The 23,459-nt window shown below is 40.6% G+C and overlaps 2 protein-coding genes and 1 pseudogene across 3 annotated transcripts; 2 read left to right on the plus strand and 1 right to left on the minus strand.

Moving 5' to 3' along the window:
* The first annotated feature begins 1,909 nt into the window (after positions 1-1,909).
* On the plus strand, positions 1,910-5,509 carry LOC115692639 (cation/H(+) antiporter 19-like). The gene is made up of 3 exons (XM_056310094.1): positions 1,910-2,312; positions 2,641-3,642; positions 3,836-5,509. Exons 1-3 carry the CDS (start codon positions 2,115-2,117, stop codon positions 5,045-5,047), a joined length of 2,412 nt encoding a protein of 803 aa, XP_056166069.1. The 5' UTR covers positions 1,910-2,114; the 3' UTR covers positions 5,048-5,509.
* Positions 5,510-5,574: 65 nt separating this feature from the next.
* Positions 5,575-9,662, minus strand: LOC115692619 (violaxanthin de-epoxidase, chloroplastic-like). 2 transcript variants are annotated; one of them, XM_030619528.2, is made up of 6 exons: positions 9,543-9,662; positions 8,906-9,222; positions 8,665-8,825; positions 7,644-7,740; positions 6,919-7,310; positions 5,575-6,342 (listed from the first exon to the last, which is right to left on the minus strand). In XM_030619528.2, exons 2-6 carry the CDS (start codon positions 9,191-9,193, stop codon positions 5,841-5,843), a joined length of 1,440 nt encoding a protein of 479 aa, XP_030475388.2. In that variant the 5' UTR covers positions 9,194-9,222; positions 9,543-9,662; the 3' UTR covers positions 5,575-5,840. The 2 variants fall into 2 exon arrangements, with proteins under 2 accessions (XP_030475388.2, XP_030475389.2); XM_030619529.2 differs by having other exon boundaries at positions 8,906-9,215; positions 9,543-9,661.
* Positions 9,663-12,766: 3,104 nt separating this feature from the next.
* Positions 12,767-23,456, plus strand: LOC115692638 (uncharacterized; annotated as a pseudogene).
* The last annotated feature ends 3 nt before the right edge of the window (positions 23,457-23,459 follow it).

Consider the following 23,459-nt stretch of genomic DNA (forward strand, 5'->3'; position numbering starts at 1 on the left):
AACGACTCGTTCCCTTGTTTCGAAAAGGTTGACATCAGCCTAGCACTTTTCCCGTTCCACAAGCTAAGAAGGAGAAAGTCAAAAAGGGGCATGTCATTAATAGTGTAATGCAGATAAATAATGTGTTCTTTGACCCTTTCCACGAGACAAAGCAATTATTTACACGAAACCCTTATTTCATCATTAATATCCAAAACCCTAGAACAATATCAATAGCAATTTGTCTCCCGATTAAGATGCAAATCTCTAATGCAAGACCCAAAACAGATATCAACTCTCTACTGATTATGACCCGCATTCGCATGGCTTCAACTTGGAAAGGCGCATGTAAACACCAACCTCAGATTATACGACCTTTCGAGAATAATTAGGGGTTGAAATTGAATTAAAAACGATCCACACAATGCACCATCAGATGCACATAAGAAAGCGAGTTGTTTCATTGTAGTTTAATCAATTATTGGGTGCGAAAAAGGGTGGGAAAAATAAGTTTGAAATTTCTCTTTCCATCACTAGTCGGAAAGTCTAAAAATTAATCGGGTGATTGCAAAATTGCCGTTTCCTGGCGGTGATGAGGGCAATAATACACATTATCCTAATTGTTACAGCATGAAATGAAGTGCACCATGATTATAAAAAATCGTAGGTATCTATAGGTGTCTCTTCCATTGCATACTTTTTTATATACATTGCACAATAGATTATGTATCCAAGAATGAAAAGGAAAAAAAAAGAAAAAAGAAAATCTGCTCCAATTAAAATTCGGGACATGGTGCTAAGTCTGACTCCGAGAAAAGTCAAAGCAATTTGTACAGCTGATTGCGGGGAGAGAGAAGTTTCAACAGCAATTTCTGGTGATGGATAAGGATTAGTTGTTCTTTTTTAAAACAAGCATCAATTGTTCTTGTAATAAGTATGACATGCATCCTCGTTCTGAATGTATTGACCATCTTCTACACCCTGGAAGACAAGGAAATTCTCATGGCTTGCGTGTGGTTTGATGTTTCTTATAAAAAGAAAAGTCATCCTTGCAGCTGACTCAGATTTATTTATTTTTTACATTTATGACATTGCATTGTGATTTGATGTTTCTTATTAAAAAAAAAATAGAGACAAGAGAGAGCCTAACATCATTCAGAAAAGTAAAGTGAAGAACAATGTGAAAAAATTGTTTGTTGGTAATAAATCTCATGGCCTTCAAAACGAAGAGATTATTCTCGTAACTTCTTTGATAGTTTTTACGTAAACATTGCTTTGACTAGCACAAATCACTCTAGGAGGAGATTCTGTCGAGCAATTAACTATCTTTGGTGTAAACCTTGCTTGCTAAGCAAAGATCTGACTTAGGAGACGTTAAAGATCAGGTGCATTAAGAAAAGGCTTCTTTAAAAATTATAGTCGCCATAGACATGATTGCCGAAAACTTTCCAGATCACTAGGATGAGTTAAGAATTGCAGAAAGACAGGTCGGGAATGGGGGTTTGTACAACACTCCCATGATAACTATCGGGAAAGATTGTCGGAGCGCCAAGTTGTGGCCGAACGAGATATTTGTTTGAGGTTGTTTTCGCATTCGAAATTCATCAATTTTTCCACGGAAACAAAAGGGCTTGTCCAAGAAAAGAAGAGTGGATAATCCATAATTTATACGCAACTGTCTCTTCCCTTTTTGTAAATTAATTTGTCTGTCCACAGGGATGTGAGACATTATTAAATGGACAATATAGAATGGCGCCATATGCACAGCTATTAACAAGCTCTCCTAAACTAACGAACACACACTATAAATAGAGGCCCGTTAGCCACATCATTCTCTCGTATTTCTCCGCTTAATTCTAGATCCCCATTTAAAAAGTGAAAGTGTTGCTCTCTCTCTCTCTCTCTCTCTCTCTCTCTCTCTCTCTCTCTCTCTCTCATGCTTCTGAAGAAACTCGAATTCTCTTCAGAAGCCACATATCTCGTGCTCGTGGGAAAAAGGAGATGATATAAGGGAGCCCCAAGATTAACACCGTTCATCCTAAGGAGAAAAATTTTGTTTTTCTCCTTTGGCAAATTCACATTGATTCTTGAATCTCGGATATCAGACATCTTGGGCAGAAGGTCGTAAGACATCGATGGCGGCCAATGCGACGGCGACGGTTTGTCCCGCACCAATGAAGGCGACGTCGAATGGGTCGTTCCAGGGCGACAGCCCTCTGGATTACGCGCTTCCTCTGGTCATCCTTCAAATATGCCTCGTCGTGGCCTTCACGAGACTGCTTGCATTGATTCTCAGGCCTCTCAGACAACCGAGGGTCATTGCGGAGATCATTGTGAGTTTCTTACATATCATCGTTTGAGGAGAAAAGTGTTTATTCGGGAAATTCTAGGGTTTTTTAACATTCATTTCAATTCTGAAAAATGGAGTGCCATTTAAGATGTTCTTTCCAAAAGGGTCCGCCAAGTTCCTAGAGAAATCATCCACAACCTAACCAAGGTTCTGCAAAGCCTTTTCCTATTGATATGAATGCACATGGCAATTAATCTAAGTGAGGTAGTTTTTAAAGTTCATATGAACTGGGGAAATTATTAATGTTGTCATCAGGTCTCACATTAGAGAAACAGTTAGACACTTGGTTATTGTAATTTTTATGTCTCCAGGGTGGAATCTTGCTTGGGCCTTCAGCATTAGGAAGAAGCGAGAAATTCCTGCACACAGTTTTCCCGGCACGAAGCATGACCGTCCTCGACACGCTTGCGAACATAGGCCTCCTCTACTTCTTATTCCTGGTTGGCCTTGAGCTCGACATCCGCTCCATTAAGAGAACCGGCAAGAAAGCCCTCGGAATCGCCCTAGTCGGTATCAGCCTCCCTTTCGTCCTCGGAATCGGCACGTCGGTGGTCCTCCGGTCCACGATCTCCAAAGGAGTGAGCCAAGGCCCGTTCCTCGTCTTCATGGGCGTGGCCCTATCCATCACGGCCTTTCCCGTTCTGGCCCGCATACTTGCTGAGCTCAAGCTCCTAACCACTGACTTGGGCCGCATAGCCATGTCGGCGGCCGCCGTCAACGATGTTGCGGCGTGGATCCTGCTCGCACTCGCCATAGCCCTCTCAGGCAGCAACACGTCCCCTCTGGTCTCCCTGTGGGTCTTGCTCTGTGGGGTTGCATTCGTGTTATTTGCAATCTTCGCCCTCAATCCGGCGCTCACCTGGATGGCACGCAGGTCACCCGAGGGTGAGCCCGTGAAGGAACTCTACATATGCATCACGCTGTCACTTGTGCTGGCCGCGGGCTTCGTGACAGACACCATCGGCATACATGCGCTCTTCGGAGCTTTTGTGGTGGGCATTGTGGTGCCTAAGGACGGGCCATTCGCCGGGGTCCTGATCGAGAAGATAGAGGACCTTGTGTCGGGGCTCCTCCTGCCACTCTACTTTGTGTCGAGCGGATTGAAGACAAATGTCGCAACAATACAAGGAGCGCAGTCCTGGGGGCTGTTGGTGCTTGTCATTTTCACAGCTTGCTTTGGGAAAATTGTGGGGACAATGTCCGTTTCAATGTTGTGCAAGGTGCCATTTAAGGAAGCTGTCACTCTGGGGTTCCTGATGAACACCAAGGGTTTGGTGGAGCTCATTGTGCTCAACATTGGGAAGGACAGGAAGGTACAGTATGTTCATCCATTTCTCGCTGAACACAAAATTTTACAATTGGCAAGTTGTCGTGCTTTATAATTAGTCCTAAGCTAAGAAGATCAATCAGGTAATTGACAAAATTAATCTGCCATAACAAAGGCATTTCAGGAAAACAAGTTGGAGTGACAGCAAATTGATTACCCTTTTTGGTCCTTTGTCTCAGGTGCTGAATGACCAGACATTTGCAGTCTTAGTTCTAATGGCCTTATTCACCACCTTCATCACAACCCCAATAGTGATGGCTGTGTATAAACCGGCCAGGAGAGGAGTGCCATATAAGCACAGGACGATCCGGCGGAAGGACCTCGACACCGAGCTCCGGCTGCTGGTCTGCTTCCACAGCACGCGCAACATCCCTACCATGATCAACCTCATCGAGTCGTCCCGTGGGATTCGGAAGAGGGGCCGCCTCAGTGTCTACGCCATGCACCTCATGGAGCTCTCCGAGCGATCCTCAGCCATTTCCATGGTGCACAAGGCACGGAGGAATGGCCTCCCGTTTTGGAACAAAGCCCGCGACGACCAGGACCAGATGGTGATTGCATTCGAGGCCTACCAGCAGCTCAGTTCCGTCACCGTGCGCCCCATGACCGCTATATCCCCTCTCGGCACCATCCACGAGGACATCTGCACGAGCGCGCACCAGAAGCGGTCCGCGATGATATTGGTCCCATTCCACAAGCACCAGAGGTTGGATGGTGTGATGGAGTCACTGGGCCACTCCTTCCAAGCCGTGAACCAGAGGGTCCTACACTATGCGCCGTGCTCGGTCGGGATTCTTGTGGACCGCGGCCTAGGAGGCACAACCCAAGTCTCTGCCAGCGATGTCTCGTACACGATTGTCGTGCCCTTTTTTGGAGGCGGTGATGATTGTGAGGCGCTCGCCTTCGGGGTTCGCATGGCAGAGCATCCTGGGATTGTGCTGAGTGTCATGAAGTTTGTTTTCCCTCCAGGAACTGCAGTTGCAGCACTAGAAAGTAATGAAGATGATGACAACCCCAGCGATGATGATCTGTCAGAGTTGACTGCCAGCAAAAATGTGTCTATTGCCTATGAGGAGAGGGCTGTGGCAACTACGGAAGACATTGTTGCTGCATTAAAATCAATGAGCAAGTGCAATCTGTTTATAGTGGGAAGGATGCCTTCCAATGTGCCGGTATTGGTGGACCGGACGAGTGATTGTCCGGAATTGGGCCATGTCGGGAGTTACTTGGCCTCGTCGGGCTTCTCAACCACCGCATCAGTTCTGGTGGTTCAACAGTATAACCCATCGGGGAGTCTTCACCCGCTGGTGGAGGAACAGGCGAACACAGATGTCTATGACGTACCAGATACACCGATGGGAGATCACCCCCGTGGCAGTAATATGGTCTAAAGTTCTGTCTCACATGTACTTGTGCATCATCTTCGTCAAACTCAACAAAGTACCTTTCAAATCACGCTTATATAGAGTGAAACTATTAGGCCATCCTAGTCAAATAAGAGATCTCCTCTATTCCCTATTTCGAGGAGATTGTAATGCCGTGTACTTCATGTTACTATGCATTGCAAATTGTGGAGCTAGTGAACCCTGGACATGATCATGGGTATGAAACTGGAGCAGGTCGAGGCTTGACGAAATCTTTCAGACACAGAAGACGAAGGAGAGTGGTGGGAGATGTAAAATGTGTCACCTGTAATGTAAGTGTGCGACTTCATGGGGCAGAACATTGTGGGCACAAATGCTCGCAAACACTAAGATCAACCTTATGCACACATGTTTATATAGATTTACCATCTCAATATTGTAAACACTGTAATAAAGAACATTATCAATCAGAAGGGATTATTTTCTCTAGTAACCATCTTGTCCAGTTCCTTAGAACTGACGAGGCCAACTATGGCAAAAGAGGGGAGGGAGACGACAATATAACGTAGATTCTATGTATCAACTCAAACCATTTCTCGTAAGGATTTAAATGAATCATCTACAGAAATAAAAAAGACAGCTCGCCAACGTGACCAGTCGAACCTAGTCCATGTTCAGCCCATTGGAGCACAAGTCTCGCATGTAAGAATAAACAGAGAAAAGAGGAAATGAAGTTGAAATCGCCAAAGACTTCATTTGAACAGCTGTACATCACAAATGGAATCAGAGTGACAATGATCTCCTGTCACATTTCCTAGGCCTACCTTAGCTTCCGGATCGGCAATGCTCGTCCAAAGAGCTTCTCAACTTCAGTCGCTTCCATTTTCAGCTCATTCAATAACTCCATTTCCTCTTGACTGAGGCCTCTCAAGAAGTTCTCCTCATCTTGTCTGAGCTCTTTAAACCAGTCAGCCAACTTCTGGAACAAAGTCATCTCGGTCTTTCCCACTTTTTGTACCTCATCTTCAATCTGCTCGACCTCCCTCACGATAGTCTTCTCGCCTTCCTCCACCGTCTTCTCTATTCTCTCCACAAGAGGAGGCTCGGGCCCGCAAGTATTATCGGTTCGGATGAAGTCTTTAAAGTCTCTTCCTACGCTCTTCGCAGCTCTTTCGATTTCTGGTACGATACTATCTGGCAAAACCGCACTTCTCGTGTATAATACAGCTCCTCCGTACCCATCCCATGCATCATTCCAGCCCCGATAGTATACGAATATGTAATCATCTGGCTTGTTTTCTGTCTTGGATGACAATATATACCTGCCAAGTTTGTAGCAAAGAAGAAATTACTGAAAATTACATTCATCAATTAACAAAACCGAAGTAATAATTTTCGAGATGACATTATATATCAGATAAATAATCCACTTGATCGTGAACGATATCATTTTGGCCACATCTCTGACTGCTATCTCAGGAAGTTTTCCTCCATGTTGTTGATTATCTAATCTTCAATATGAGCTTTCCAGTATTTCTTGACCCAATAATTTGTCAGTTCTAACTTTGAGACAACAAATTGAATACTAAGTGAAAACATTCAGCAGCTAATTTGTTTCTTGTATTCACGCATAATTAAAAGTATGTCAAATTTCCAAGCATTAAACCGCAGAAACTCATACTTCTATTCCTCCCGGATAAAAGCTGAGTGACATAATTCCCCACACATCACATACAGGATGGGCCTTCTTTTGTTCGAGAATTTGAATAATAGAAGATGATTTGGAGGTCGCTCCATACATATGAAGTCGAGGCAAAGACTATAGTCATCAGAAGGAAATAAGTTTGCATGAGAAACTGGAACTTAGAAACGTTGAAGAACTTGCCGCAAGGAATTACCAGTCATCTTGATAATGGAGATATTCATTATCGTGATTGTATAATATCCCGGGCTGTTCAGGGTCCTGTACGAATCTCTGTACGGCTGTTCGGGTGAAGAATGCACTATCTGGAGTACGTATCCTCCACGACAGATTGCCCACAAGCTTGTTTGATTCCGTATGAAATTCATGCAATTGGCAATCGAAAGTGTCAAAAGTGGGATTTAAGCCACTAGAAATGAACCACTTCCCACTGAAATCTGCTATGTTGAAGCTCTTAACGAGAACTGCAGGATCAGGGACAGGAAATTCTCCAACATCAGATTTCCGAGGTACACACTTCTTCCGCGAAACTGCACATTCATTGAATTCATCCACAACACTATTTTCAAAGAGATCCCCACACTTGATCTGAAAAATATAAAGATAAAACTTCTGTCAGAAAAGTGAGCGACTATACTTGAACTCCTGGCCGGGTTATTCGCTTTTTAAGCCAAATATAGTGCACTAAATCCAATTTTAGCAGAAACTAAATATTTTGAACAGAGCATTACTATTCTGTTCTTCCTACTATTACATGAGAAGAAGCACAGAAAACTCGGAGAGCTAATGCAGCGAAAAGGGTGAACTAATAAATCACTATGAAAGGTGGCGCCTAGGCTCTTGACCTGATGATTTATTTCTCTATTACAGTAGTGTTCATCAACATAAATGTCGTTACGAAATGGTAAGTTCAGAGCAAACCTGGCATTCAGTCTCGTCAGGCCGATTGTTGCACGTCTGGAGACAAGCAACATTCGCAGCACATGATGGATTTGCGATGCACTTGGCCAGTTCTATCCTGCCCATTGAACCAATCAATCAACTCAGGAGCATTATTCTCCATTCTTTACTATCATATTTATAGTCATTGTAGAACCCCCTACCCTCCACATCAGCAATCAACTCCATAATATGCACCTCATGTTTCGCCTACTAATATAGAAGATGAGATACTGGTTTTTGAACCCTCAAGGATAATGACATCAACTATGAGGGAAAACTTAGCTGAAAAGATAACAAAAATAATTTTTCCAGCTGATAAAGTGACTCTTGGCACAGTAGCAGAAAATCTGAGCAAGGCCAGATGATAGAAGGACTTCATCTTTTTCATGAACAAAGCTGACTATGACAGACAGACAGAGCAATATGCTATAAACACGGGAGTATAAATATGATATCATGATTCCTTCAGTCAATTATGCTAAATAGTAGCAAGAAAGTTCTTATTACTTCTACTATTTTTGACCGAATGTCAATTGTCCAGTCATCTCACATGTAATAAAGGGCGCAGACGTCAACCACGTGAAGTTCTCTCAAGCTCACGGGTTAAAGGACGTATTAACCCACAACATAAAATGAACGGTGCCTAATTCAACTACTTGAAAGATTAATGACCACATACTTCTGCTGCAATCCCAACTTCAAACAATTCAAAAGAGAAAATACATAGAGAATCCGCCTAATTTTTGACAACTTGCAGGAGCCAAGATGCGAAGGGGTTGTGAATCCAAAGAGTCCCATCAGTGGCTTCCCCCCCGACACACCACCCCACCCGCCCCCCCCGCCCGAACCCAACTCCTTCCTTTCAACACTATTTTTGCCGTCACTCTTTTAGGAGGCTTCTTTTTGCAATACTTTATGCACCATCGGGTTATTATATACAGTGGACCAACTGTTCATTAAACAAGAAGCTGAATACCACGGAACTTAATGGAGGAAATACCTGCACTCTTTTAGCAAGCAAGCGCAGGTTTTGAGAGCATCAACTGCATCAGCAGAGGGAATTATCAAGAATGCGCATGCAGCTAAAGCAGCTAGTTTGGTGACGTGTCGCTGACTCCATTCTCTCGCTAATTGAAATATCTCCCGTGCACTCTCAGTTACCTTGAAAGAGACAAAACAATGTCAAGGACCTAGCGATTCTCCATGAATGAAACAAGAGAAAAATTGAAGTCACCCACTACCTTAGGCACTCTCGAACGACTTCCACACAATGAAGAAACTTCCTCTTTCCTCGGCAATGGCAAACCAGAACAACTTGATTCGGAACGACAATGGCTCTCTTGACAGCATTTCATTTCCAAGCGCCTCGTTGTTTTTATGCCTGTCCACACAGTCGCCCGAGCTTTGCCATGATGACACAGCAACTTCATATGAGAACTTCTATCAGCCAAAATGGTAACCGCAATAGACGCAGCACCAGTGCTCTCATCGCGGAACAGGCAGATGGACCGCGCAGCAGCCGATGCCATGGTTCGGAATTTTCTCCTCCTACTGCAAGCTGATTCACCCCACGAAATTAGCTTCTTTCACCGTGAATTAGCCGTGTACTCACGCCTCATCTCCCAACCAAACCCAAACAACAGGGAAATAATTCCCACCCAGATAATTAAACAGTCATATTCCCACCATATTCAACTCAAAATCCAATCTTGGCTCAAACGCCGGACATGGGACATTGAAATTCTCAATCAATAACAAGAAACTGAACGTCCAAAAACCCCAGGAATTACTCCAACCTTGCCATTCATGGCTTCCATTTCATGAAGACACTTCACCAAACCAATAGCCCAGCTAAAAGAGAAGAAGAAAAAAACTGACCTTGACGACAGGTGGGCAGGATTGGAGAGTGGAGAGAGGCTCGCTTCTGTTCATCTCGCAGAAAAATTCGGACTTTGCAGAAGAAGTGATGAGAAAAAGAGGCGCCAAGCTGTGTGGGGCTTGGAAGGGAGGGAAGCCAGATAAGAGATTGTGTGGAAATAAGGCATGTGACGTTGTTGTGATTATTTCAATATTTCAATCTCACTCTACATTTCTTTTTATTACTATCAATTTTCTTAAATTATATTAGTGATTTCCTCTGAGAAAATGGCATTTTTAGTTTCTCCTGTCAAATTCTATAATATTAATCAGAATCATTTTCACTATATATTAAAATTTCTCTTCTTTCAACATCTGTGCATTGCGCAGCGTTTACTTTCGAATATACATATAATATGGTTTAAAGGATTTGTAATTAAGTTTATTGTTGGTTTAAGAAATAATTTACACACTCGCTATTGGATCATCAACACGCAATAGAATTCAATGATGAGACTGACTCCAAAAGCACGTGTCATTCACTCGATGGTGAATGTGTTAGTGGATCTAATAATAATCTTATTTTTAATATATATAAACTAATTTTAAAGAAAGGAAATGAAGACTAGAAGCACCAGAGGAAATAATTTTTACCAAAAAAAAAATAATTATAGTTTTCTGAGAACAATGTTCGGAGATATTAATGGTTGAAAACATTAAATGAAAATTCCTTATGCAAGTTATCTTTATGATCAGTGAATTGGATATGATAATGTGTATCGATATTCGATGTTGTAGATTTGTTATTTGATCTTTTCGTCCAACCACTATGGTAACATTGTATTCTCAACAATCAAAGATTAGAGATATGGTTCTTAACAAGGATGGTAGATGAAGAAAATATCTACTAATGGATCTAAAATGTCCAAGTGCAGACACTAATCATGTTTTATTGTCAAATACTATTCCCTTTGATTTTTTGAAAATGTATAAAAGCATATCGAGAATAGATTATGAATTACTAACTTTGGGATTGACCCAATGGTAAGGGCACCACCATCCTTTCTGTTCAAGAACAACCGGTAGTTGCAGGTTCAATTCTTGCCCCAAAGAAACTTAGATTTAAGTAGGAGGTCATGGTGGCGCGTTATGATGTTAATTTCCTTCGAAGTAGCCGGTTAATCAAGGTTGTGTCCCTAGATTATGAGAAAAATGGAATTAATAAATTAGATTCGTGGAAGGCACCACCATTCCTCTGTTATGTAAAAGTGACTTTCCAGCATTAAATGGAATACATTTAGTGTCGACGAATAAACAAGCCCAAAAAACCAAATAAGTCCATATTCTTCAAAGAAAATAAATTATGATGCAAAAGTCACTTTTCAGCATTCAATTCTATTTATTTAATGTGGGCACCTAAATTAGCCGAAAACCAAATTGTCCACGCTATTTAAAAGACTATAATTAATCGTCTGTATGTTTATAAAGAAATTAATAAAGGACATAAATTGTATTCGAGAATTTCAAATCCGGCTCAAACATTTAAGTGTTAAATTTACAGATGTTTCTTTTGATTCCATAATCGAATTTTGTTACTCTTATTTCTATTTCATATTGCTCAATTTCCTTTTCTTATTTCGAGAATGTCAAATCCGGTTCGTGTATGGTACGAACTAAGACATTACAATATCTCACGGTACCAAATTCCGCGCAAACCCATTGCCAGCGACCGCTTCTTTAACTCTCTACCGTACTAAAGATTTCGCCGCCATAGAATATTCGACCCAACACGGCGATGTGATTAAGGAAAACCCCGATTGGACGAACTGTCTGAAAATAATTAAATTTTTAGCTGGGAGTTAATAACTAGGGAGAGGTTTGCTATCACCCACAAGAAGCAGACAATCTGTGAGAACAAGTTTCGTAGCATATCTGGTCTCGATTCTTAAGCATAAACACGATAATACAAGTCTTTGATGCAGACATTCCTCGTGGAACCCAAGGTTCGGTAGCTGGAAGCAGCACGTCTGTAGTAGGCGAGGATATTCCAAACTGTTGTCGACGATCACAAGGAAGAAGATCATCTATAACTACACCACCTTCCTCATCTCTTCGAAAATTTCAGCCGTTTTCCTCTAGTGCATCGAGTGTCGGCGCGGCTAGAGTTGTCTTCTGTGGGCAAATGCACATTGTACTGGAGAAGAAATGGAGGCAAGAGGACATATGTTGCAGCTGTCTTTTGGCTTGGCTGCTCTGTTCGTTCGCACCTTAAGTGATCCATCCCCAGCACCTTCGCCTGATCCAGGTTCCGTTCCTTCTTTCCATACCCTTTGTATATGAAGTTCTTCACAAGCACCATTGATCGCACAAGACATGTCAAGTCACCAAACCTCAACGTGCATCACGCGTTCATCTGTTCCTGTCAAAGTTTGATGACAGTAGAAAGAAAAATGCAAGTCCTTTAAAGATTCCCTAGCTCATTAGATGATGAGATGTAATCCTCTTATGGACAATTTAAATGGAAAAGCGTATCGATGCATGATGAATCTAAGTATGTAGTAATAAAATCCGTATAAATCAGTACTACCAAAAGGGTCGTATGCAGAACGAAGGATGCTAAAAACTTGCTTGGAGATACTTGATGCACACCCAAAAGAACAGAAAAGCACGGTACATGATATATCATGAAGTACTTGCCATTTCCTCCATCACGCCTTAATGCATTGCAGCCTGTCCACTGAACTCGTTCCCCTATAAACCGACGGGCGAATGCGTCGGCGTCCAAGAAAAGATCACTTACTGGGGTAGCTACCCCACGATGTTTTGCTGCAGAAATGTCCTCGATGCTTTGTCCCAATCCTTGCCTCTTCACGCAAATAACACGAGCAACATCTTTCTCAGCAGCAACCAGTGGAGCGACTGTAGCGAACGTTTCCTCCAGCCACTAGGCGCGCCGGCTAATTCATGTCGCTTCGACAATCTCTTCGAGGGAAGCAGCCGGTGCTCCAGCTTCTCACCAGTCATTCATCAACGAACAAGATTCATGTAGAGAAGCACAGGGCAATTGCTCAAACTTCAACACTTCGTTCAATGATGTCTGCGAGAATTACATTAATGCAATAGCGAATGCAAGGGAGAGCATACTAAGTTATTATCAGGCAAACAACAATGATACAGAAAGGGCAATTTGTGGGGTGGCTGTTATTACTTATCTAGCCTCTTGGAAAGTAGAGGATCTTGCGTCGATGGATGACTTCTACAGATGTCTGCCTGCTCTAGACAAGCTGGGTAAGGACTACAGCCAAAAATGACATCTACTGAGTCTAGAACATGCAAAGCTTGTGCTTCGTGTTGCCTTGTAACTAGATTTCACTGATTTTAAATCGAATGTCAACTAAATTTTGCAAAAATGTTTGATAATGTAACACGAATAAGAGCATGAAGAAAACCACTCTATCTAACCTACAAAATTGATGAATGATTTTGTACGAGGAATTTGTCTTGCAACAATGAATAACCAGAATATCTTCACACAGTGCTATTCTGTTATGCCGCCATTTCCCTTCAGGAAAATCAGATACCCATTTCATTCTGAACACATACGTACCTGCCCAGTTGCTTTAGGGGTATGCATGCAGCTTTATTTGCTTACCAGTGTCTCAACACGATCTCATCTTGACTCTCCTCTTTCTGTCAACAGAACCAGGTTACATCAAAATCAAAAGTAAGTAGACATCCACCAATTCTGCATAATTCGTAGTTTGCCTTCTTGAATCATCATAATTTTTGCACAAATCAATCGTATCTTCACCAGGTTCCATGGTGAAAGTGGTATTCACGATGCTGATTGCGACCGTTAGACTGATGCTGGTCATTGCACTGACAAAACACATGACTGGGAAGAACAAACCTCCTAAATCGGCTCATCTAAAGGAGATTAACACGTGGTCTGGCCTCTACAGATTCTCAAGGGCAGAGATCGAAAATGCAATTAACTACCGTAATGAGAAGAAATGCCTCGGCCGAGGAAGTGCAGGCCAGGTCTACAAAGGCGTCTTGCCAAGCAGACAAGTTGTAGCCATAAAACACATATACAAGAGCAACACATCCAACTCTTTCAGACGGGAAGTGGAAGGTCTTTCAAGGGTCTGACATCCAAATTTAGTTTGTCTCTTCGGCTACTGCATCGAAGATGGCGAGCAGTACCTGGTCTACGAATATTGCCCTGCCGGGAATCTAGCTTATCATTTACTAAGTACATGCGGATCCGGTTCATTCATTCCTCTATCAGTTTTTTATTCTTCAAAAAATAAAGAGAAAAAAGAAAAGAAGCTTTCCCAGAAAGGTAACTTTTATTTCATATTTTTCAACCTTAGCTTGTTTTGTCCTAATTACAGGGAAAGACACAGTCTTGACCTGGGAAAGGAGAGTCAAAATATTAAGAGAATGCGCAGCAGGGCCTGAGATTGGCAGCAACATGTTATGTTTGCTTTCTTTAATATGATTTCGAACAAATGTAAACCCACTCGAACATAAGTTGAAAACGAGCAAATCTCTCTCGAAGAAAAAGGGATCCAAATTTAAAGCAAACTTAGCTAAACTATGAGGCGCTGTATTACCTTTCCTTCCGTTATTTACACTTATAACAGGACACCAATTCTCTACCCTATTGGAGATAAGCTCTAAGCACTACCGAACATGAGAGTCCAAAGACTTTTGCATCGGTCGTCTAGCCTCTAAATCCATATATCACCCGGGAACTCACTGTTGAAATTCCAGCAACTTCTTCAGGTCCTTCTATTGTATAATAAATCAGTTGGGGTGGCCCGAGGGATTGGAGCGGCAGCGGCGGTTGCTGGGAAGCAAGCTGTGAAAAGTTATGTGCCAGTATGAGATGTGAGGAATTTTGAGAATTGGGTTTAAATTATGTTTTTTCGATTGTATTTGCGACAGTTAAAATCATAATGAGCATGTTCATGGTTTAATGTTTAGTGAAAGGCAACCTGCAAATGCATAATGACCCAAGTTTCAGTTTGTAAGCATGAACAATTTAAAGCCTCTGGTACGACTTTCCAACTATTGCATTGCATGATTCAACCATCAAATTTCAACACTAAAGAAAAGGTCGGAGAGAATCAGATGCACTTTTATCCTATCACGTTAGCTAATGAGGCTGTTTGTGGAGATGGGAGAAGCCCATTAGAAGTTAGAACAGCTGCTAAACCTGCTGTCTTAGAATGGCAAGACTCATAAACTGCCTAGGTTTCCTACCAGTGGCAAACGACTATTAATAAAGCACTCCAGTAGCCTCACGTAAGCTTCCATGAAAGACAACCCGTATCAGAAAATGTTGAACTCAGACAGGTTTTACTCTGAAATCAAGAAGGGATTTGATGAACGAGCCTAAATATGTGTATACTGTTCTTGTTTCTTTCTATCAAATCAGCTCACTTCTAAAACCATGCAATTATGGAGGCAACTTTTCCAAACTCAAGTGGATACTAATGCTTTCTCAAGATGCTGGAGGTCAAAGTGTGATTTTATTACTTTACTGTACTCCTGTCCAGGCGGTCCTAATATTTGTCCATTTTCACCTTGCACACTTTTCTCGTTTCTTTGGATCTCTGCATGATCTCTGGGAATAAGGACTGCACCTTATTTCGCCTTTAGTAATTTTTTTTTTTTTTTTTTTGGTAAGGGTAAGGTAATCGCCTTTAGTAATTCTTCTTTGAGTAATCCAAAAGAGAGAGCAGAACTTTTAATGGAGGTCTTCAGCAGCTCTCTTATGACCATTGTTGCATAGGAAGATTATGGAAGCGTGAAACCCAACTTTAGAGCCATACAGATTTCATCTTTGTCAGAGATACTAGCTTCATCAGCGCTTACTGAAGCATTCACACCGTTCTCACAAGACGGGGTCACAGAATTTAATAGATTATTGTCTTCGTTTCCACTGACAACGTCCTTCCTTTCAGCTACCCTGAGAGGCATGAATTTGGTAAATTTGTCTAAATCACTCTCAGCCAGCGGTACACCATAATCACTGTATCTTAGCATCTCCCTGCGCCAGCAGAAAGCAATGTTGCTGAGAGGAAAAATCTCAGAATTTTTATATCCGGCTAACAAGGTATTTGAGAAAGATGGGGGCTGAAAATAACGGGAAAAGCCAGATCACACCATTCATAGTCCATTGGTTTCTGAAAAACCCGCCTGTAACCTCCTGTCATACTTGTTATAGAGAATTCCCTATGACATACCAAAATGAACTGGACTAATGTGTAGTCAAGTGAACAGAAACTGCTCTTAATGGGATATGTTGTAGGTAGTGAGGAAGACCTTGAGAGGGGAAGTATTAAGAGGTTTAGCCAATAAATTAGGAACGAGAGAAATTTACTTGACATTGGGCACGGTCTCTGTCAAGCTGATGGGAGAACTGTGGGATACATTGTCTGAGTGAGGCTCAGAAACAGAACAAACAAAGGTTGGAGAGTATCCAGAAATGTAGAAGAAACTTTACGCTTATCGTCCCAAGCCAAGTTCTCTTTACAAGTATCCTTCTCCCACTATTATAAAAAATTCTCTTTTGCGATGGGAGTATCTATTGATTTACAATCTTGCATACAAAATCGCTCAAGAATTTCATTCACATACGTCAATTATGAAAGGGATAAAGATTTCTTTGAACGATCTCTTGAAATCTTAACTCCAAGAATGAACGCAGCTTTACCCATATCTTTCATCTCAAAATTGGAAAATAACCAATTCTTGACTGTATTAACAAATTTCATACTACTTCCAATAATTAGTATATCATCAATATTTAATGATAAGATTACAAATTGATCTTTTGATATATACACAATTGTTTTCACTAATCATTACAAAATCATATGCTATTATAGCATTGTGAAAATGTATATTCCATTGTCTCGAAGATTACTTAAGGCCATATATCAACCTCAATAGTCGACACAACTTTTGCTCTTGGCCTTTTGTAATGAAACCAATAGGTTGTTCTAAATAAATTTCTTCTTCTATTTCTCCATTGAGAAATGCAGTCTTTACATCCATTTGATGTAATTCAAAATCCAAATTAGCTACTATTGTTAGAATAAGGCGAATAAAAATAAATCTAATCACAGGAGAAAAAGTTTCTTCATAGTCAATTCCTTCCTATTGATTATATCCTTTCGCCACAAAGCAAGCCTTATACCTCTCAACTAAGCCTCAGCCTTACACTTTATTTTGAGAACCTACTTGTTCCCAGTGCTTTGTGTCCTTTTGGAAGATCAACCAATTTCCAAACTTGGTTTGATTTGAACAACTCAATTTCTTCTTTCATTGCACGCATCCATTTCCCCTTATCAGGACATATTAGAGCCTCATTCACCTTCTTCGACTCATCTTCATCTTGTGAGACGATCATGAAAGGTTCTCCTTCGATGTCAAAATATCAACGGGGAACGCTTTTACGACTTGATTGTCGTATGGTAGGCTGTACCCTTGATGATTTATTACGCTCCACTGCACTCCCACTCGAATTAGATAATGATAGTATATTCTCATCAAGTGGTTGCAATTGAGATTGGTTTGCACTTAACTCCCCACTTGTCACAATGCTCCCATTAACTTCACTATCACGATCCATAGATTCATATAGTGAGTAATCTCCACCTATTTCGCTTTTTTTAGAAAATTCATTCTCTAAGAACGTGACATCTTGTGATTCGAATTCAGTTATACTTCTGCTTTCTTACTCACTTATGAACACATACCCTTTTGAGTGTTCTGAGTATTTTATGAAAATACTATTTTTGTCTCTTGGGCCCAATTTTTCATACCAGTGAGAGGACTCACAAGTATAGGCAACACATCCCCAAAGTTTTAGAAAGCTTAAATCAAGCTTTTTGCCTGTCCATAACTCATATGGAGTGGAAATAACTGATTTAGAAGGCACACGGTTAAGTATATGGACATCAATTAACAAAGCATCACCCCAAAAAGTGATAGATAAGTTAGCTTATGTCATCATTGACCTAACCATTTACATTAAGGTTCTGTTTCTCCTTTCTGCAACACCATTTTGTTGAGGAGTATGTGAAATAGACAATTGTCTTTCTATTCCCTTCTCATCACATAAATTTCTGAACTGATCAGACAAATATTCTCGACCTCGATCGGATCTTAATGATTTTATTTTTTTGTTTAATTGATTTTCTACTAAGCTCCTAAATCTTTTAAAGCAATTTAATGCCTCGGCTTATGAGAAATCAAATCGACATGTCCAAATCGAGTATAATCATAAATAAATGTGATGAAATAAACAGTCCTATGCCTTGCTCTTACATTCATTGGACCACAGATATCTGTTTGGATTAATTGTAAAGGAAACTCAGCTCTAGTTCCATTTCCAAATGGTTTTCGCGTTGTTTTTCCTTTTAAGTAATGCTCGCATATGGCCAAATCAACATTTTCAATATTACCCAATAAACCCTCTTTGGCTAATCTATTCATTCTTTGTTGGCCAATATGACCAAATATGGCATGCCATGTATTCACATCATTCTCATAAGAATCAGATGATGTAAATAAGGAACTATTAACATTAATTTCACAATAGTTAACATCCAATATAATGAAACTATCCAGGAAATATCTAGAACCATAATAACTTGTTCCTAAAGACAAGTCCACACCACTGCTATGGAAGTTTACATTAAAACCAGGTCTTACTAAAACTAACACTAAAACTAAGTTCCGACAAATTTTTGGAGCAAATAACATATCATGTAGGGACAATGTGCGTCCACCATACATGAGCAATTGACAGGTGCCAATGCCTTTGACTTCTACTCTTGAATTGTTCCCTACATATATTCACTTCATTCCTTGTGGAACTCGTCGGAACTCTACGAAGGCTTCTCTGTCATTCGCTACATGGTCTGTGACTCCCGAGTCTACAGTCCACAAAGGATTAGATTCAGTTAAAAAGACTGAACTAGACACATAAACAGCACTCTCAAGAATGCTAAGGGTTTCTACCTTTTTTGGATCACCATAGTCGCGAGCAAAGTGACTCTTTTTACCATAGTTGTAACATTTCACCCTTGAAACGTTCTTCTTAAAAGGGTTTGGAGCTTGAAACTCCATGTAAGCTAGAACTAGCAAAGTAAATATCGGTTTCTGGCTTAGCCGCCAGGAGGCGATCCTTTTCTAGCTCAAGATACCGCATAGCATTCTCAAAGGTCTTGCTACCCTCATTGTGGGTCAAGTGGATCTTCATATGCTCCCAGCTTTGAGGCAAGGAATAGATTACTGCATGCACTTGTTATTCATCAGTGAATATGTGGCCAGCATCCTTTAGCTCACTTAGCATATTTGACATCTGCCTCATATGCTGTTTCATGGTCTTTCCATGAGGCATCTTGTATGAGTCAAAAAGAATAGTGAGTTGTCTCAGTTTAGTCACAGAAGTTCGACAAAATCTTGCTGCCAATGCGACCCACATGTCGTTAGCGTTTTCAAAATGTCCAAACTCTTGCATGATATCATTGCCCATGATGCTTACCAACGTAATGTGAGTAAGAGAGTTCTTCCTTTTCCACGCAATAAAGGCATCTTTATCCCTTTTGTGCTGGGCAATAGTCCTATTCTCAAGTTCTTCCATAACCTGGTTAAGAGCTTTGAGTGCCTCTTGCTCTTCCAGCACATACTAAATTTTGAGATTCCAAATTTCATAATTGTCGCCATTCAATTTCTCTCCCTTATTAAGTTCAGCCACTATGTTCTTAGTTGCTGAAGCCATTATATCTGAACATTTCAGACATATACACACTAATTATTAATACCTATCTTAATGCTTCATCAGCATCACAATCACATAAACTAATCACATTAATGAATAGTTTCATAAAAGGTCTTAGAGTCGACAGGTCATTATATTCCCAATCATCATCTAATAATCCTAATTTGAAATTATCATTAACATAATCATTTATGTAAAAAGAAATTTTGGTTCTTCAAAAGTTATACAAACTTTTAAGAACTCCCCACTCATAACATAACATATAATATGACAATATCAAATGAAAAAGCCACAAATTTCCATAACCAAATATTTCATAACATATTGACAAATATTCAAGAACATGAAATATCAACTTGAAACATATACACAAGTGACTCCATATCATAAAAAAACAACATCAAGTGTACCTATGCAGTACAGAGACAAGAAAAGACTCATGGAATTCTTTAGGGAATTTCATTTTCTTAGGCATCAAAATAGAGGCTCCCGAAAAACCCCTAGATTTGGGCAACGGTTTGCGCCGAGACCCATTCAATGCATGGGTTGACGTTCTCCTTGCCCTAACCATTATGTACTCTTTCAGGAAATTCTCCACAAGCGTTTTATAACTTAGATTGTTTAAGGTTTCCCTAACCTTATCAACCATTCTTCCCAACTCCTCAAGAATAGTTCATTTTAGGACTCCGACCATCTCATATTCCAACATTATGAAACCATTCCAAATAATATCTTGTATCATTTTGTTGACCTTGATGATATGCGTCATCATGTCATCTCCAGCGTTCCATCGATAAAAAGCTAACATGATTCTAAGTTTCTCAAGCCTCACCTTTTAAGCCGTTGTTCTTAGGATTATCGGAGTGTGTATTGTATGTACCATTGTTCCTGCAATGAATTCATAATAAAAAAGATTACTCATAGTCCATGATACATTAAAATAAGGAATGCTTATTCATATACATGTGACCCAGCACTTGTATTTCAAAATCAGACAAGTGCGTGGTAAGGAGCGATCATTTTTTTAGGGATTTATTTTATCCAAAGTAAATATTTCATTTATATTTCAAGATGATACATGAGAGGTTTAAAATCAAGCAAATCTCAAACAGTATAATAAAGCACAAACTGTTGTCACACACTCTCATCTCACAAGAACGGATTTGTATAGAACAAATGGCAGCCACTGAATCTCACGTCATTAAAAGTGATGAGCACACACACTATAATATCATTTTCTAATAGGTACGACTTGCCCAGTGCAACGTCCTCAACACCATCACTGTACGGAGACAATACAAATAGGTTGAATAGGCTCCCAAATCTAGAATTTGATCGAGAGAGGGTTTTTTTTTGTCAGTGATCGAGAGAGGTTGAAAGAGCATAGAAACATCTTTAAGGAACTCTCATATCTAAATTTAGATTAGGTGAAAAGAGCTCTCAAATATAGATCTAGATCGGGAGATGAGCGCTTGCAAAACTTGGAGAAGTCATATATCCGCTTCCAGTGCATCATGAACTCACTGTATTCCTCCTCAATTCTACTTGACTTCTTGGTTTGGAGAATTGGAAGTAGCGGGTTGATCCCTAAGGATGGAAACAAAAAATACGCCCGACAAGTAGAGAAGAATATCATAGCTAACAAAGAAAAAAAAAATAGATGAAACTAATAAAATACTATTGGATCAAATTGTGAGAGAAAATCACAATTCGAGTTGAAAAAATGGAGCCTTCCTCGACTGACTCAGTCAAGCTTAGAGTTTCGACCAAAAAAAAAAAGTCAAGCTTAGAGTGAAAGTGAAAAAGGAAACCGGCGAGAGGTGGAAGAGTTTTCTTTTTTTTTAGTTATTTGAACAATCATGTAATTAAATAAAATTATGGCGGATAGTCGTTAACTGAATGTGAATTAAGTCGCTACTTGATGAAGAGAATGTAGTGAATAATTTTAACTTTTGATGTAAGAGTAATATTGGAAAATAAAAAGTGAGATAAAATGATATTTTGGCTTAAATAGATAATTATATGTAAATAATTGAGTCGTCCAGTCCATACGATTATGGTTCTACACGCATTCACCCCAGTTGATTAAAACGTGCAAATTGCTTCAATTGACTAATATGAAGTTATCCATTGCACTTGCTTTGTTATTAAGGATCATCCTCACACAAAAATAATTGCAATTTTAATCACATGTTATTAAGCCACATGTCTATGTAATACAACAGTTTTGCAAGTTGAATTTCGCACCAATTGTTATTGCAATTTAATCACATGTTTTTAAGCTATATTATGTAATACAACGGCTAGATGCTTAATTTTTAAGTTGATTTTCACGTATGATAATGTCAATTTAATCTCATGGTTTTAAGTTAAATGCCTACATAATACGATGGCTAGATACTTAATTTTTAAGTTGATTTTCACGTGTGATAATGTCAATTTAATCACATGGTTTTAAGTTAAATGCCTACGCAATACAATGTGCTCGACACTTAATTGAAAGTTGTATCCAAAATTTTGATGTCCATCAGATTCGAAAATCTGTTAAGCCAACAAGAAAGTACAATAAATTACCAAGAGAAAACTCACAAAAAAGAACAATAAATAACCAAGAAAAAACTCAAACTTGAAAGAGGACAACATAATTTTATTCTAAGCCGACTCAACTTGATGTGTTTTAGTTTTTTTTCCCCATAAGGGGGTGCTAAAGAGTTTGGTAAACCTATCATCTGTTACCGCTATTGTCATAAAAGACGCTGCTGAATTAACTTGCTTAAATCATGGGTTCACAAGCTCCTTGACCAAGCTTTTGAATTTGGAGATGCGGAATTGTAAAAAGTTAATATACTTGTGGCAAGACAGAGATGTCATTCGAAATCTCGCTTGCCTGAAGAGCTTAGTCGTCGATAAATGTCCGGAATTCATATATTTTGCGGCTGGAGAAGGAGATATAGAGCTGCCTGGCAACCTCGAGACTATCGAATTGATATCTTGCGTCAATTTAGAGAAGCTCCCAAGAAAGATGCACACCCTCTCCTCTCTTAGAAGCTTGAGGGTCGAATACTGTCCCAAACTAGTGCCCTTCCCCGAAACAAGTATACCGACATCAATGTATCATTAACCATTAAAGACTGCAAGATGATGCAATCTTTACCAAGAGGATGAAGTGTTCATCCGAATGAACCGAGCAGCAACAGTAGTAATAACCTCGGTGACATGATGTCCTGTCTGCAAGAATTAACAATCGACAGATGCGATTCTCTGCCAACCTCTTCATTCAACGAGGGTAGATATTTACCCGCAACCCTCAAGAGACTTGAAATTTGGAGATGCAAGGGAGTGGAGTCACTAGCGGAGATAAATGTAGACCGTCTTCAGTCGCTTCGAGAGATTGAAATTTTTCTTTGCAAGAATTTGAGAAGCTGACCCCCCGGGACTACACACACTATCCCATCTCACTTCCTTGACATTGTACAAATGTCCTGCTCTCTGGAGCTGGAGTGCTTCCCTCCTCTTCCTCCCGGCATCTCGAGCATTTCGCTTGAGGAGCGTCCGAAAATAAAATCGTTACCTAATCAGCTGCATCGACTTACGTGTCTCCGAGATCTGAGAATTTCAAGGTGTGGGAGTATCACGCGCTTCCCCGATGGAGGACTGCCGCCCCAGCTACAGAGACTTGAGCTAGTGAGTTGCGAGAATTGGAAGCATCCGATGAGGGAGTGGCTTACCCCCCTCACCTCCCCCTCCAAGATCTGATGATATGTGACATCGTGAGAGGAGCGAGAGAGGAGGAGGATCTTCTGCTTCCGCTCCCTTCCTCTCTGCTCCATCTCGATATCTCTTGGATGGGGAACGTGGAAACACTCCGCGGCAGTCTCCCTTCCAATGTCCAGACCTTGCGGTTCGACGAATGCCCGAAGCTGAGGGAGTTGCCCCAGGATGGCCTCCCTCCCTCCCTAGAAAATCAGGTACTACTGATCGATCTCTGCCCATTTACTACTTATATAACTCCCCTTCTCTTCTACCCTTCTGCCCGCCCCCCGTGGTCCCTCCTATTCTCGGATTTTGGGCATCGCTTCCTCCTCCCCCCTCTCCTCTCCATCGCAACGCTGCTGCTCCTTCGCGCGTGATTT

Source organism: Syzygium oleosum, unplaced genomic scaffold (genome assembly GCF_021117445.2).
Source record: "Syzygium oleosum isolate NSW1041296 unplaced genomic scaffold, Sole_v2.1 Sole_v2.03, whole genome shotgun sequence".
NCBI lineage: Eukaryota > Viridiplantae > Streptophyta > Magnoliopsida > Myrtales > Myrtaceae > Syzygium > Syzygium oleosum.

Bases quoted from the DNA above. Each gene is read 5' to 3' on its own strand.
- LOC115692639 (XM_056310094.1), top strand. From the start codon at position 2,115: ATGGCGGCCAATGCGACGGCGACGGTTTGTCCCGCACCAATGAAGGCG. The intron at 2,313-2,640 runs GTGAGTTTCTTA...TTATGTCTCCAG, and splicing joins GGGTCATTGCGGAGATCATT to GGTGGAATCTTGCTTGGGCC. The intron at 3,643-3,835 runs GTACAGTATGTT...CCTTTGTCTCAG, and splicing joins ACATTGGGAAGGACAGGAAG to GTGCTGAATGACCAGACATT.
- LOC115692619 (XM_030619528.2), bottom strand. From the start codon at position 9,193: ATGGCATCGGCTGCTGCGCGGTCCATCTGCCTGTTCCGCGATGAGAGC. The intron at 7,741-8,664 runs GTATTTCCTCCA...TTCAATGGGCAG, and splicing joins TGCTTGCTAAAAGAGTGCAG to GATAGAACTGGCCAAGTGCA. The intron at 7,311-7,643 runs GTTTGCTCTGAA...TATATTTTTCAG, and splicing joins CTGACGAGACTGAATGCCAG to ATCAAGTGTGGGGATCTCTT.